The following is a 17,744-nucleotide window of genomic DNA, read 5'->3' as shown; positions in this document are numbered from 1 at the left end:
GACAATACAGTGCCACTGACACGGCCCCCTACCAATACCTGCGGGCTCTCCTTCACTGCAGCCGAGGTGAGTAAAACATTTAAACGTGTTAACCCTCGCAAGGCTGCAGGCCCAGACGGCATTCCCAGCCGCGTCCTCAGAGCATGCGCAGACCAGCTGGCTGGTGTGTTTACGGACATATTCATCAATCCTTATCCCAGTCTGCTGTTCCCACATGCTTCAAGAGGGCCACCATTGTTCCTGTTCCCAAGAAAGCTAAGGTAACTGAGCTAAACGACTACCGCCCCGTAGCACTCACTTCCGTCATCATGAAGTGCTTTGAGAGACTAGTCAAGGACCATATCACCTCCACCCTACCGGACACCCTAGACCCACTCCAATTTGCTTACCGACCCAATAGGTCCACAGACGACGCAATCGCAACCACACTGCACACTGCCCTAACCCATCTGGACAAGAGGAATACCCATGTGGAGAATGCTGTTCATCGATTACAGCTCAGCATTTAACACCATAGTACCCTCCAAACTCGTCATCAAGCTCGAGACCCTGGGTCTCGACCCCGCCCTGTGCAACTGGGTCCTGGACTTCCTGACGGGCCGCCCCAGGTGGTGAGGGTAGGTAACAACATCTCCACCCCGCTGATCCTCAACACTGGGGCCCCACAAGGGTGCGTTCTGAGCCCTCTCCTGTACTCCCTGTTCACCACGACTGCGTGGCCATGCACGCCTCCAACTCAATCATCAAGTTTGCGGATGACACTACAGTGGTAGGCTTGATCACCAACAACGACGAGACGGCCTACAGGGAGGAGGTGAGGGCCCTCGGAGTGTGGTGTCAGGAAAATAACCTCATACTCAACGTCAACAAAACAAAGGAGATGATTGTGGACTTCAGGAAAACAGCAGAGGGAGCACCCCCTATCCACATCGACGGGTCAGTAGTGGAGAAGGTGGAAAGTTTTAAGTCTCTCGGTGTACACATCACGGACAAACTGAATTGGTCCACCCACACAGACAGCGTTGTGAAGAAGGCGCAGCAGCGCCTCTTCAACCTCAGGAGGCTGAAGAAATTCGGCTTGTCACCAAAAGCACTCACAAACTTCTACAGATGCACAATCGAGAGCATCCTGTCGGGCTGTATCACCGCCTGGTACGGCAACTGCTCCGCCCAACACCGTAAGGCTCTCCAGAGGGTAGTGAGGTCTGCAGAACGCATCAACCAGGGCAAACTACCTGCCCTCCAGGCACACTACACCACCGATGTCACAGGAAGGCCATAAAGATCATCAAGGACAACAACCACCCAAGCCACTGCCTGTTCACCCCGCTATCATCCAGAAGGCGAGGTCAGTACAGGTGCATCAAAGCAGGGACCGAGAGACTGAAAAACAGCTTCATCTCAAGGCCATCAGACTGTTAAACAGCCACCACTAACATTTAAGCGGCCGCTGCCAACATACTGACTCAACTCCAGCCACTTTAAAAATGGGAATTGATGGAAATTATGTAAAAATGTACCACTAGCCATTTTAAGCAATGCCACTTAATACAATGTTTATACCCTACATTACCCATCTCATATGTATATATACTGTACTCTATATCATCTACTGCATCTTGCCATCTTTATGCAATACATGTACCACTAGCCACTTTAAACTATGCCACTTTATGTTTACATACCCTACAGTACTCATTCATACGTATATACCGTACTCTATACCATCTACTGCATCTGCCATGCCGTTCTGTACCACCACTCATTCATATATCTTTATGTACATATTCTTTATCCCTTTACACTTGTGTGTGTGTGTAAGGTAGTAGTGTGGAATTGTTAGGTTAGATTACTGTTGGTTATTACTGCATTGTCGGAACTAGAAGCACAAGCATTTCGCTACACTCGCATTAACATCTGCTAACCATGTGTATGTGACTAATAAAATTTGATTTGTTTGATTTGATTTGATTTTAACGGGGTGGAGCTAGAGCGATGTTTGTGAAACAAAGGCGGATCCTGATGGGGTCCGCGGCCATTAAAAAAAAAAAAAAACGTCTGAAGAGTCCGAATGGTTTGATCTACAAACTACTAAAAGCTATCCTTGAAAAGCTGAGACGCTCAGGAACACGCACATGTAACAGGTTTATGACGCTCACGAGCTACACAAGAGCCATTAGAAGGTAAGTGGTTCATCTACATAGAAGATCATAGGAAATCCCAGGACATAGTGTCTATAATACTGTAATAAGCTCACATCGTTGCAGACAGGTTGTAGACAGGTGTCCTGCTGACGGGGCGCCTAGCCCTTTAAACAGCTTGTAAAATTCCAGAAAATGATGTCATAGCTTTAGAAGCTTCTGATAGGCTAACTGACATCATTTGAGTCAATTGAAGGTGTACCTGTGGAATATATTCCAAGGCCTACCTTGGTGCCTCTTTGCTTGACATCATGGAAAATCAAAAGAAATCAGCCAAGACCTCAGGAAACAAATTGTACACCTCCACAAGTCTGGTTCATCCTTGGGAGCAATTTCCAAATGCATGAAGGTACCACCTTCATCTGTACAAACAACAGTACGCAAGTATAAACACAATAGGACCATGCAGCCGTCATTCCGCTCAGGAAGAAGACGCGTTCTGTCTCCTAGAGATGAACGCACTTTGGTGCGAAAAGTGAAAATCATTCCCAGAACAACAGCAAAGGACCTTGTGAAGATGCTGGAGGAAACAGGTACAAAAGTATCTATATCCACAGTAAAACGAGTCCTATATGAACATAACCTGAAAGGAAGAAGCCACTGCTCCAAAACGGCCATAAAAAAGCCAGACTACGGTTTGCAACTGCACATGGGGACAAAGATCATACTTTTTGGAGAAATGTCCTCTGGTCTGATGAAACAAAAATAGAACTGTTTGGCCATAATGACCATCGTTATGTTTGGAGGAAAAAGGGGGAGGCTTGCAAGCCGAAGAACACCATCCCAACCGTGAAGCATGGGGTTGGCAGCATCATGTTGTGGGGGTGCTTTGCTGCAGAAGGGACTGGTGCACTTACAAAATAGATGGCATCATGAGGCAGGAAAATTATGTGGAAATATTGAAGCAACATCTCAAGACATCAGTCAGGAAGTTAAGCTTGGTCGCAAATGGGTCTTCCAAATGGACAATGACCCCAAGCATACTTCCAAAGTTGTGGCAAAATGGCTTAAGGACATCAAAGTCAAGTATTGGAGTGGCCATCACAAAGCCCTGACCTCAATCCTATAGAAAATTTGTGGGCAGAACTGAAAAAGCGTGTGCGAGCAAGGAGGCCTACAAACCTGACTCAGTTACACCAGCTCTGTCAGGAGGAATGGGCCAAAATTCCCCAAACTTACTGTGGGAAGCTGTGAAGGCTACCCGAAACATTTGACCCAAGTTAAACAATTTAAAGGCAATGCTACCAAATACTAATTGAGTGTATGTAAACATCTGACCCACTGGGAATGTGATGAAAGAAATAAAAGCTGAAATAAATCATTCTCTCTACTATTATTCTGACATTTCACATTCTTAAAATAAAGTGGTGATCCTAACTGACCTAAAACAGGGAATTTTTACTAATATTAAATGTCAGGGATTGTGAAAAACTGTATTTGGCTAAGGTGTATGTAAACTTCTGACTTCAACTGTAAATTAAAATATTATTTTTGCTGGGGTCTCTGGACTGACAGGGTTAATGGCCCAATGCAGCCGTTTTCATTTCAATATCAAATAATTTCTGGATAACAATTAAGCACCTTATTGTAATAGATGTCCATTAAAAAACTGTTTCTCAAGCAAGAATTTTGCTAGGACTGTCTGGGAGGGATCCGAGTTGGGAAAGGAAAACTGAAAACTAGCTATTATTGGCAGAGAGGTTTGGAACTCTCTTTGTTATTGGTCTATTATCCAATTTAACGCATGGTGATGTCACCATGGAAATCTGAACCTCCTGCCCATGCAAACCTGCTGATTAGAAGGTCCTGTGTAGATAGCATTTTCAGGAAATTGCAACTATCAGGAAATAACACTGATTACATTGTTTCACACTTTTACAGTGTTAGTTTCATCAGCTGTCGTACAATATGATACAAAACACACAAAAAATAGAATTTTGACTCCACTGGGCCTTTAAGAAACAGGCGGCAGGCACATTCTTCACAAGGTGCTCTGGGGAGCAATATCACAGGCCTGCGTGCTAACAGACGCCTGGCAGGAGTAAACAGGCGTTTTGCTGCCATCACTTTGCTCCCCTCCAGTCGCCAGCTCTTCCCTCTCTGTCACCTGGGCCCAGCCTGCCCAGTCTCAGCACTGAGGTCTGACGGCATGAATGAACATTGACGTCTGTTATCCACAGTGATAAGTGTAGATTATGAATAAGACATAAAAAGCCAGTTTCACTACACCGCTTTTGCATTAGCAGGCTACTATCTCCATTGGTAATGCCCTCCCCCCTCCCTCCACCCCCAATACACACATACACACCCTCTCTATCTGTGTACTATTGTGGCCTCTGGAGCCCCAATAAATGCCTTAATCTGAGGCGAATGAAGCTACAAGGATTAGGGCTTTATTGAAACAAATAAGTGTTTTATTGGGAGAAAGCCCCAGTTTCAATTTCAATAGCTCGTTTAAACCTTATCTGCCAAATCCTTAGGGCCCATTCTATGTTAATTGGATCTACATTGCACTTGCATTGGGGGTGTTAACAAGCACAGCCTATGAATATTAATTACCCAGAAGTTTTCTGTGGAGAAAATACTTTCCTGATACATATTAATTCTATGAAGTTTTTAAAGTAGAGCTCTCATTAAAAATGTATAAGCCCTGTGCTTAAATGTTTTCCCAAGACGACTTGTGTATCTTTAACTTGATCCCTAATAAATTGGGTCAAATTGGCCATCCTAAAAGACTAGTTTCTCCGAAAAAGGCATTATTATTCAACTCGATGTAAACATTCCATTCCACTGAATAACGGGTTTTGTTTAAACAGTGTTTTGACTATGGCTATTAAAACCTTTCATGTTAAGGCCTGTACTTTCCCAACCCAAGCCTCCTGAGTCCCTGTTAAAGCGGTTACTTGTTTACACCGCTAAACACACAATCTGCTCAACAAAAACAGACCAATACCAGAGTGTGTGTGTGTGTGTGTGTGTGTGCCTGAGCACGTGTGTTTGTGCGTGTGTGTGTGCATATGCGTGTCTTGACTGTGAACATGGGGGGTTTGAGGGGTAGGTTTGTGGGTATGCGGGTATTATGCATTTAGTCAAAACCCTCGCGACGGTTCAGCCCTTCCAATAAGCCATTGAACACTGAACCAATACAGACGTGTTTCCCTGTCTGCCTCTCCACACCAGCTGCTCCAGACACCTGCTCAGAAGTTTAGAGTTCCCCTCTTCAGCACTAACACACAGACATGCCATCAAAGACCATCCRGGCTCCACACAATGAGAGCCACTTCACGCTTCCTAATGATACCAGCATACAGGCACATCATTTACATAGGAAGCAGTGGCCACACTGACCCAACATAACACACTTCTGAGGGATTTCTTTAAAGAGGGGCGTGGAGGGGTGGAGGGGGAGGGGAGCACCGTTACATCATCCTGATAAATACGGGATGCACAACAATACACCTTCCACTATACTACACCCCCTCCCCTACACACACGCACGCACACACCGCCAACTCCTCCTTTAATGTCTTTTTCCAGGCGCTGACTGTTTGACCTGAAATCCATTATCCCCCATGTTTCTTTTCATGTGGCCGGGGTGAGCTGCAGTACAGTAGTGAACGACTTACCTTGCAGCGCTGCTGTCTTGTTGGGGCATGGGGGAAGTGAAGGGGCTCTCTGATTACCTCATTGTGAAACAACTCCTCAGACCCCCCCCCCCCCCCGCCTGCCCACATGAAACAGGTCGGGGAGGGGGTGTAAACAGGATGTCAACCCACGGAACAGTCAACTATTTTAAACTCGGGGGTATGGCATGGTATGCACACATGCAACGTGTACTTCAGCTCTTTCTGCTGCTGCTCGCCCGGCGGGCTGAAAGGACATGCTGGAGGTAGACTCAACAAAATGGATGAGTTCATGAGCTGGCCATTTTGGAATGTAGCCATAGGGAGAGGTTCTGCTATTGAGGTTACCTTCAAAACTCATGAAGAAAAAAACTCAACAAGACATGACAAAAGGCTTCAGAAGTCATACCATGCTAGACTAAACAGATCTCTCTTTCCCTGGGAGAGAAATATATTGCATGTAACAATTAACTTGACTCAAAAAGCAATATGGTTCAATTGCGGAAGGCTTAGGCCTCGACAAAAACAGTGATGAAGTTTTATTTTCTACAGGTAACTGACAAAATAAAGGAAACACCCACATAAAGTGTCTTAATAGTATGTTGGACCACCACGAGCCAGAACAGCTTCAATGCACCTTGACATAGATTCTACAAGTGTCTGGAACTCTATTGGAGGGATGCGACACCATTCTTCCATGATACATTTTTGCTGATGGAGGTGGAGAACGCTATCTCAGGCGCCGCTCCAGAATCTCCTCTAAGTGTTCAACTGGGTATACTTTGAATCTCTCATTTACTCAAGTGTTTCCATCATTTTGGCAGTTACCTGTACATACAAGCACAGTACTGTTCAATTTCCACCTCCATCAGTATGATTATTAATCAGATCACACATCAATTGCCAAACCCACCAAAGAAATCAGCCCGTAATAAAACTGTCATCCGCTCCACTATAAAGACAGATGCTGTGAGTTGTGTGATAACATAATTAAACTGTTCTGGGAGGGATTCCATACAATTATTCAAATTGGAAGAGCACTATAATTTTACCAATAAAGCAATTTAGGGCAATATGTAGTGTCATAACACTGATGTTATCCGTTCCCCCAGATTTACAATAAGTTGCAGCCCCTACCGTCCCTAGCCCGATCTGACAGACATAAAGCAGTGTGTATCCTTTCAACATGATCCTCTCTGAGATGGGGAGTGTGTGTGTGTGTGTGTGTGTGTGTGTGTGTGTGTGTGTGTGTGTGTGTGTGTGTGTGTGTGTGTGTGTGTGTGTGTGTGTGTGTGTGTGTGTGTGCTGCAACCCTCAGCAAGGAAACACATTGAGAGAATAATGCGCCATAGCTCTTGGACACCAACCACACAGAGAAACCTGCCGTTTATCATACGCATTAGCTATGCAGCACTGAGCAGATATACAGCTATGAGAAAACACAAAGATGCTCAATTCAATTCAAATGTGTGGTGATAAGGAGCGTTTTCACCTTTCTTGTAATGTATTTCAACTGAGGAAGCTGCTTGTGGTTCTCTTCCACTGAACTCCACAGTCGAGTGCACACAATCAGCAGCCAACCATCCCAGCAGCGTGAGGGCTGCTTTGAGCTCTCCTTTGACCTGATGCTGTTAACCTCTCTCGTCTAAGTAGTCTCCTACTGACCAGAACAGAGGTTTCAGCAGCCCTGGCCCTGCTGTACTGTACTGTACCTGTCCGTCCTACAGTAGTCTGGAAACGTGAGAAAGTCATGTGAGTCTGCTTATCACTTAGCACTTCCTCCTCCGGTGTGTGCACCTCAAAGCAGAGTTCAGCGACGGACGGACGGACACAGACAGACAGACAGACAGACAGACGGACGGACGGACGGACGGAGCGGAGCTGAATGCGTGTGCGCGCGCGCGCGTGTGTGTGCGCATCTCGCTCGCTGTCTCTTCCACCATGTCCATAAGGGACCTTGTAAGGTTTGCATTATGCAAACAGCTAACCTGTGCCTGCTCAGCTCTTTCTGCTGTTACGTGTGAAGAGCCAGTGTCATCTCTCCCTTTTGCACATGCAACGCTACAGTACGGATGGCCCTTCTCTGTCAGAGAGGGAGAACAAACTCCCATCATGGTTTGCCTTATCTTGTGACTTGCAAAAAAGCTTTAGAGCATTTGTCTGACAAAGAAGCCTGGATGGATCTTTCTGCAATAGAGGAAAAGCAATGCTTCATCCGGCTGTTGTTCTTTTTATGATAATATTGTTGGAAGGAATTTTGTATCACTGAGGAACGATGATATTTAAGGAATCTCTCCAACTTGATTAAAAGGACACTTCTAAGAGACAGGATATTAATATTTAATACTCCACAGTTATATCAGCTGAACCCAATTCCTAGCAGAATAATCAATTGTTTTGCTCAAACATGCAAGAGATTACTGCCTAAATGAACCATAAATCACTACCAACAGCAGTATATGTAGGAACTTTAATGTGCTGGATGGAGTCAACAGTAGCACAAAAGCCTGCAGTATCTAAATGTTCAATCACGTCATCACTGTGACTGCCTGCCTGTTGATGTGGCTGGCTGCATCTGGTCTGTTCTATTATGTGACTTCTCCTTTGGCCATCAGAACTTCCTCTTGCAAAATCAATAACAACAAAACAAACCGAAAAGCCACACATTTCTTGCTATTGCATAAACATAGCCCTTTTTACATATTTGTCTTCATAATTTCTATCATCTTCATTTCCTCATGAAAGGGACTTGCTGAAAACCACAACTTCTGCACAAGCAGCAAAAAAGTTTAGCGACAACATTCAAAAAAAGTAGTCATATTCAAAAAGTATAGGGTGTAAACCTTCTGTTTGGTTGAAACAACATTATCCTACATTTAACTACCAAATGGGGATATTTTGGTTCAAACAGAAAATGTCCATACAGTGAATGGCTTTAGATGTTTGGCCTGATTTTAAATCTCTGAACCGACATCAACAAAGCACAAACAGAAACATCTAAATGATCCCCAGACTTTCTAACACAAAAGCAACAAATAAAAGTTGCACATGGCAAAAGCCTAGATAAAATTGCTAAATTATGAGCAAATAAATACTCAAGCTATTTCTCATAAAAGAAAAAGAGAATAAAGATTTTGTTCTCCAAAAAACGCCAATAAGGAGGAAGTACTTCAATTGTAGATTTAGATAAGCCATGCGAGCACCTTGCTGCTGAGGTATTCCAGCCCAATATTTGACTTACTAATAGAGATGTTTAAACCAAGCTTATGGTCCACTTCCCCCAAATCTGACTGGTCTACAAGATGAATTCCCCTGTCAGAATCAAGATGATCAAACAGATTACAATTATTTTATCCCCTATCTTTATTAATGAGCACTGTCTTTCATAGTTATGTTTCCTAATAAGAATAAATGATATGCCACCCCCAGGTTTGTTGTTCACCCTGACTCAGGGGATATATTCGCACTTTGAGTCAGAGAAAATTCTAGATTGATTTCTGCATCACCAAAAGGGAAACGGTGTCTTGGATGATTCTCAGAGAACAAAGACACAGAAGCCCACATGTCTGTCAGGTTATATTAGTGCAACCAGCAAATAAAACGTAAACGACAGACCGCAAAATGCCACAAAAGTAAAAGTTATCAAGTAATTGAGCGAAGATCTTAATGCCCATGCGACAATTAACATGGTTCATGATGCATGAGTGAAAATCCTGGGTTAGCCTAATGGGAGAATAAAAAGACAGGCGCATTCCCCCAGAATCCTCCACTGGTAAGTACCCTATCAAAGGAGAGCGTCAGGAGCGGAGAATGAGACATCTCGTCCTTCATCCCAAACCATGCACCATTTATCACACAGAACAATGAATCTATCCGCCTTCCTCTCTCCGTCCCCATCATCAACCGTATGGTACGCCACAGAAATTAACCATGGGCTTGGTTCAAAAGGACAAACAGAAAGAAAACATGTGCTATTCAAATGCACAGATTTTTTTTTATAAAGGATTAAAATCAGTAGTAAAGTTGTTGTTTCTAAATTGCTTTCATAAATGACTGATCTGAGAGAATCATTATTCCCTCCATATGACTTTAAAATAGAGACCGGTGCTGGATGGTTGGCTCTATTCTCAGGAGAAGGATTTTTTTTTTCTCTCTCCTTGGTGTCAAGTGCGCATCCATGACACTTCCCTGCTCTCCCTCTCATCTGCCTCACATTCATCAAAGTTGTATCCCCTGTTGTCTTTGCAGAGCGAATCAGAATGCGCCCCTGGCAAAGAATGAAGGAAAAGTCAACAGGAATTAAGTTTCAGTGCAACTGTTTACTCAACTGTGGCTTGCAGTTATTGAAATTTTATCCACGGTTTTGTGTGACTACTGCAGTAATGAATTCAGTATGGCTGTGATTTTCTCACTGACGACATACTCGTTTTGAGCTGGAAAAAGAAAGGGAGACAGCTAGAGCAGCAGTGATGGAGGGGAGATAGGAGGGAAAGACGTAGTGGGCCTACAGGTCTAACACTGAGACACAAGTAGAGTATATCCTTTTTTGTCTACTTGGGTTTTTCTATTATTGCTGCTGGAGTTGCTGGAAAATATGCATTTGCAACTTTGCGGGTGTTAATGTTACTGGTTTGCAACAAATATGTCATTTTTGGGCTATTACTTCAAATGTGCTGTACGTGTTCTCAGGCTAATTTTCATGATAAGTGCTTCAAATGAATAAGATTATATTATTTTCTTTGAGACAAAATGCATGATTTAGCATGGGACCTTACAGTATACAGATGTTGATAGATATGCTGTGACAACAGACAGCAACAAAAGAGGCTGTACATCATGAATAAACTGCTCCTGACAACAACCCCAGTCATTCTGTGATGGCAAAATAGCATGAGACACAGTGATCTTTTCAATGCTGTTTCCTTAAACACGCTGTCGTGTGGCACACATAACACTGACACCAACAGAAAGAGCTTGTCTGTTTGCCTCAAGTCTCAGATGGTGAAAATGTTTTGGGCTTTACTAATAATAAAGCTACCGCCATTCTTCGGGCCTCATTGGTCGGACACAGAGGAGTGTGGCATTAGTTGTTGAGTGTGAGGCGTGTTTACAATGAGCCAAGGGAAAACTCTGTCAGCCCATTGGACAGCACAGCACTCAAACTGTCAGAGAATCGTGTGGCACCAACACACTTAAAATATGTTGACCTACCTTGATAAATATTTCACCAAAATGCAGATGCTGCATGCTACAATAAACATGTCCGCACCCAAACACACAATCACTGAGCGAGCACTTCCCCCTCTTAAAAAATTCTAAACGCCCTCGAATATACATAAATTATTATAATAATGTGTTTATGTACTTTGGGCAGGATTAAATATTAACAGGCACTTTAGAGGTGGGCTTGGGACTGCTGTTCACATGGGTTAATAAAGACAGGTATGAAGAGAGGAACCTAGTTTACCTGGTGCTGCTGGAGATGGATCAGGTCAGCTGCCGCGATGTCCAGCGCCGACGGTGTCGTCACGCTCCTGGGCCTCGCGTCCCTGGCACCGCCCTCCACGCTCGCTGCTCCGTTCTGATTGGCTGGACCGTTGCTTGTCGCCTCCGTCCCAGATTCTTGCATCATGACTTAAAAACCTGAAGGAGCAGAGAGTAGGAGAAAAAGCTTCTGAAACAAGGCACAGTACAAGGGACACAGTACGTTTCAACCCGGGCCACACTTTTCGTCCACTTTCATTACCGGTTTTCCTACTGGTTCATGCATGTCTGTTTCTTGTTTGTTTGCTTGCACTGTATTCAACTAAGCAAACACACACACACACTCTCATAGACTCTCTTTCCACTGGGTGATGAACTAGTGTCTTGTTGTGTCTTTCCGGACCAGATACTTTACAAATGACAAGTCCATACTGGGTTGGAGGAAGGAGCATGGCTCAGGTTCTGTTAGTATTCTCCTTCATGGCTGTGTGGAAGGCAGGGGATAGAAACACACATCTTGGAAGAACCCAACCTCAGTAAGGCAAAGCAGAGGAGCCCAAGAAAACACTCACCCTCACAAACAAAACACTTTCTATGGAAATGTATATATTTACTTGTATGGTCCCAGAAGAACCACTGCAGAATGGCTTTTTAATGGGAAACAGGGCCAACGGGTGGGCCTGCCTGCCAAAGGATCTCCACGAGAAACATCCATTTTAAAACCGAGTGAAAATACTGAAAACCTACAGGGGTGCTCTATTAACACCAACGTGAGTCTACCAAAAACACGTTCTGTTATTACTTCATTTTAAAGAAGAATATGCTGTATACAAAGGGATATACACTGAGTGTACAAAATGTTAAGAACACCTTCCTAATATTGAGTTCCATGCTCCCATTGTCCCCCCATTTTGGCCTCAGAACAGCCTCAATTTGTCGGGGCATGGACTCTACAAGGTGTCGAAAGTTCATAATGTTTTGTATACTCAGTGTATATGCTCTATATTTGAATATATTTCAATCTTTTTTTTAAATAAACTAGATGGTAATTCAAATAAAATTTAAATTGGGGTATTGCTTTAGCTCTTTAAAATAATTTTTGTGGTAATGGAAGAAGTGTTGTGATTTCAGATTCAAAAAACACAGAAGTAAACAAAGATTTTCTACACGGTAAGTTTTGGTCTAACATGCTGACCAGACCGGACACGTCGCGTGCGCGAGCGTCGCAAAATAAATTTAGAAACCCATGTTATTCAATTATTGCACCCACACTGCTTGCGCGCGCCAACGAGCGTCTGCGACACCAAGGGCTAAAATAGATGTCGTTCCTATTTCTGACGCAGATCGCGCTGCAAGTCCGCGCTGCAAGTCCTGCCTCTCCCATCTCCCATCTCTCATTGGTTTATAGAAGCAGGTATCCACGTGCCATCTCCTCCTTGGTTTATAGAAGCAGGTACCCACGTGCCATCTCCTCATTGGTTATACCCACGTGGGTGATAGAAAGACGAAAACTGTTTTGCCGGTAGTCGTGGTAATACAATGAAAGTTTAGATGTGATCACCATATAATTTAAACGATGAAAAGGCCTGGAAGGAGGAGGAGATGACTAGAAACGATTCGGTTGGCCGTTTTATATGTGGATTAATTGTCGGAGTAGAGATCCTTGTCCATTTCAGGTAAAATAACAAATCAATGTTTATATCCCAGGACAAATTAGCTAGCAACAGCAAGCTAGCTAAACAGGACAAATTAACGTTAGCTAGCAAGTGCAAGCTAACTAGCTAAAATACCATACATGTTTAATGCTTTTCGACCTGTCCCCAAATTAATGTCATTGGTTTAGAGTTTGTTTTGATATTTTAACCTGCGTGTCGTGATCGCTTTTGGTGTGGGGGGGGCAAAATAAATTTATGCACGATAGCGCACGATTGCGCACGCGCGCAGCCGGTTTGGGCAAGGTGTTAGTTGTTTGGAAAATGGTCAAAATGTCAGTTGTTTTTAAGGAATTTGGTATTTTGGTAATGAGGCCCTTTATCTACTTTGGTTTTAAGGAAGTTGCTAACTAGCGTTAGCGCAATAGCTAGCACAATAACTGGATGTCTATGGTAACAGCTAGAAAGTATGCTAGCTGTTACCATAGAATACCAGGTATTGTGCTAATGCTAGTTATCATTGACTCGCGAAACTACCTCTAATGTTCTTCATACTGGTCGCAGATACATAACAATGGTATCCACAAGTTCATCTGACTCAGGGGAAGCAGATAAAGTGCTTCATTGCCAAAATCCAGAAGTATCCATATTTCAGATTTGAATAGCAGAGTACGTTTTTGTCTTAGTTTTTGGGAAAGTGGTCAGAGTAACTGATTTGTGTCAAAAGTTTCACACTGGATTGTTCTTAGCCATGGGCTATCCTTAGCTCCAGGCTAGGCCATGATGCATTGGCAATTTTCTGGGACAATATTGCTGAGGAATGTGGCCAGCAATGGTTGCTGCAACATTTTTCCATTGAAAATGATAAACTTTATATAATCTGGGGAATTTAGATTTGATCAGCAGCGCAACCTAGTGGGCAATTTATAGGAATCCTCCAATCAGAGTGCAGATATTGGTCATGTGATTAGTATGCCGTTCAAAATTTATTTGGGAAACATGTCGCACGTCACACTTCACTACTTCACAGGAGAGGCCTTTGAACACATTTTGTATTTGTTTATACAGTACCAGTCATAAGTTTGGACACACCCACTCATTCAAGGGTTTTTCTTTATTTGTACTATTTTCTACATTGTAGAATAATAATATGAAGACATTAAAACTATGAAATAACACATATGGAATCATGTAGTAACCAAAAAAAGTGTTAAACAAATCAAAATATATTTTATATTATAGATTCTTCACAGTAGCCACCCTTTGCCTTGATGACAGCTTTGCACACTCTTGACATTCTCTCAACCAGCTTCATGTGGTAGTCACCTGGAATGCATTTCAATTAACTGGTGTGCCTTGTTAAAAGTTCATGTGTGTAATTTCTTTCCTACTTAATGCGTTTGAGCCAAGAACAGCTTAAATAAGCAAAGAGAAATGACAGTCCATCATTACTTTAAGACATGAAGGTCGGTCAGTCGCAAAAACCATCARGCGCTATGATGAAACTGGCTCTCATGAGGACCACCACAGGAAAGGAAGACCCAGAGTTACATCATATTAGTTTAACACTTATTTGGTTACTACATGATTCCATATTCAATAGGCCATCATTGTAACCGACTTGCCTAGTTAAAGAAAGGTTAAATAAAAAATAAAATACGAAAATACGTCTTCACTATTATTCTACAATGTAGAAAATAGTAAAAATAAAGAAAAACCCTGGAATGAGTAGGTGTGTCCAAACTTTTGACTGGTACAGTATATAAAAAATWATAATAATAAAAATAAAAAACATTCAAGTTTTTGTGTAAAGTGCTAGGAAAGTGGTCAAAATGTCAGTTGTTAGTAAACAGAAGAAAAAAAAGATGTGTTCATGTGAAAACAACTGTATCATTAGATTGGTAGAATATATCGTTGTTCCAATAGATTGTCGTTGTTCCAATTTCAGATTTGGCAGAGAAGTAGAGGAATATTTCTAAGATGTCTAATTTATTCTGAGAGTGGTCAAAGTAGCTGTCAAAAGTGATATTGTTTTTAGTGAATAGAATATAATGTTGGGAGTCATGTCACAATGCKACCTTTAAAATGCTGAGGAAATCCCATGAAAGTGGATGGAGGACAAAAAGGAGGACAACAAGCTTAATAGTTTAAAACTATAAAAGATATCAAAAAGTTGTACACAAGCAACTTAATCCAGAACGGTATACACGTTTTAAAGTTTGAACTGCGTTTCTAGCTTAAACGGTRTAGCAGGAGTAGCGTTCAAAATAATAATGAGAAGAAGTATGACGAAGATTTAAAGTGGGACGTTTGCTGTCGCAAGTCCCATTAATAAACAGTTATTCAGCCGTACCTTTTGCATGAAAATTCTGGACACATAATTTTCTATTTTTCAAGTGCGTACTGTTTCTGATTTTGGTGATACAAAACCCAGACAGACATCCCCTCACCCTTCAGCCCCAAGCTCATACCCCCACTCCCTCCCCTCTCTCCTGGGATGAGTATGAACCGAACGACACTGATGCTTATCTGGGGCTGTATTCCTGAAATCAGTGGTGAGATTTACATCTTTTGTGTTGGTCACAAGCCTCACTGGTGCGGCGGCGGGCGACACGTCTAGTCGCCCAATTCCAGAGAAGTTAATGAAGCTGACCAAGTCAGGCAGAAGTAAATTAACTTGGCTGATTAATTATTTATATGAAGCAGAATAAATGCCCTTAAAACACTGGGCCTAATCATGAAAGGAGTTGAAAATGGGCATAAATGCAGATTTATAATGTTGCGTTTAAGGCGTGTAATAGGGAGGCCAGTATGTGTTAATGTGTACTCAACAGAGGGGCTGAGTCTCCTGAGATCCCCATCCAAACAAGACACGGCAGACCTAAGGCAGAGGGGCCACCATTGGGGACACTGTCTGACAGACATCAATTGTCCACATTTATTATGAGTAAATAAAATAAGCAAGATCACAACAAAATAATTAGCCTTTATAACAATAAATAATATTACAGACACTACTATTTGTTGTGTTGAAATAAAGAATAATTTCTGTACTATTATCAAGTAGCAAAATCAGTTGCTACCGCTATAATAATCAACACCATAGTGCACTATAATTTTAGATGTCTCTGCTTTTCTTGCAGGCAGAACATCCCAGTGACTCATCATCAGACACTGTGGTCTGCATTGGTTCATTTGTCATGTCACACCACCCACTCATCTCATTCTGAGCCCCTGCCTCTCTGTCTGCAGTTTGGGCCGAGGCTATGGGCTGTGTTCTCTGGATTGGACGCTCTGGGCTCTGGGCTGGGTCCTCAAGCCTCCAGCTCGGCCCACTCTCTCTCCAGACAGATGTTGACCCGGCTCACCCCTTCAGTCTGGCACAGCCTCACTCCATAATGGGATTTTCTAAACAAGGAGCGAGCAAGAGGAATACTGTGGGATGGGAGGGAGCCGGCTACAACTACATCTGCAGGGCCTGGCTGCTCAGCTCAGCTCATACAAACTCCCCTTCCTTCTGAAACACCAATTAGAAACACACATTCTCAGGCCAAATGAAATGTGATTTGAAATAAACCACATGCTGACGTTATTCACCCCCACTTCTTTTTCAAATAAAATATGTTTTTCCACACATAGAAAAGAATTGACTGAGTCTGTTTTTTTTCTCTCTCTCCAAAGCTACATAAAAGGCGGAAAGTAATGATTATTATGCACGCACTGTCATTCCATGCAAAATTTTCATAATTATAACGGAAAGGCGTACATTTCCGAATGCATGGCATCTCCAAAAGTAATCAAGAGAATGAGCCGTGGGGCTATTTTAATGTATGCAAAACTAGTGACCCACAATAAAGGAGGGGAAGGCTACAATGAATGCAAAGTAATGCGCGCATGCTTGGAACCGGCACTGACGAGGGGCGGCTAAAATTAACACCCAATTAATTTTCGAATTGACAAACAAATGAAACCCATAAATCTACTTTCTCATTAATATTACCAAAGAATAATTCAAAGCTGCAATATTGCAAGCAACAAAAAAAAAGCGTAAAAATGAAAATGGGAAATGTGCATTATCCATCATAAATATCAACCAGATAGGAAAGAGACTTATTGGAGAGTTGTCTGGTGATAACAATGTTAATCTGAGCAGCACTGAGGCAGAGACACAGCAGCTTCATGTAGACTAGCAAACACAGGCAACCACATGACAGGGCCCTAGTTTATTTATTTTTTGTTTGCTCAGGGAATGGTCCAATCTGTGATGACGACTCAAATAGCTTGCTATTTTACTTAATCCATTTATACAATGATGCATATTCAGGAGTAATTATGGGTCAAGTGTCTCGCCAAAGGTACTGTACTTAGCAAGGCTGGAACACACACACACACACACACACACACACACACACACACACACACACACACACACACACACACACACACACACACACACACACACACACACAGAAATGAGGGGGCAGTTCATGAGAAACAGGCCTGCTTGTTTATGAGGCATGTCAGCCCTAAATATAACAACAAAAACAAAAAGCTCTAAATAACGGATATTCCAGGAGATTAGAATGAGGCAAACGGCGGTCCACAAAACAGACGCTTTGCTTCTCTGTTGATCATCAGATGTCTGTTCTTCTGGAGGGGGGTGGTGGGGGAATGTCTGGTTGCAAAACACAACAAGTGTTTGGAACAAACAGTGGATCACAAAAAAGGTCAGAGTTTCTGTTTGTTGATGTTTTGCTTTTGTTCCTCTAATATGGGGAGTACAT

The 17,744-nt window shown here is 42.7% G+C and overlaps 1 protein-coding gene across 1 annotated transcript in view; it reads right to left on the bottom strand.

Moving 5' to 3' along the window:
* Positions 1 to 17,744, bottom strand: part of LOC111969851 (forkhead box protein P1-B-like) — a 138,957-nt gene that overhangs the window by 91,168 nt on the left and 30,045 nt on the right. The window contains 1 exon segment of the mRNA XM_070445545.1: positions 11,292 to 11,467. Within this exon segment, the coding sequence (XP_070301646.1) occupies positions 11,292 to 11,456 (165 nt within the window). The 5' untranslated portion in view covers positions 11,457 to 11,467.

Source organism: Salvelinus sp. IW2-2015, linkage group LG11 (genome assembly GCF_002910315.2).
Source record: "Salvelinus sp. IW2-2015 linkage group LG11, ASM291031v2, whole genome shotgun sequence".
NCBI classification, from domain to species: Eukaryota; Metazoa; Chordata; class Actinopteri; order Salmoniformes; family Salmonidae; genus Salvelinus; species Salvelinus sp. IW2-2015.
Note: the sequence above shows the minus strand (reverse complement) of the source record. Positions and strands in the feature narration are given on the sequence as shown.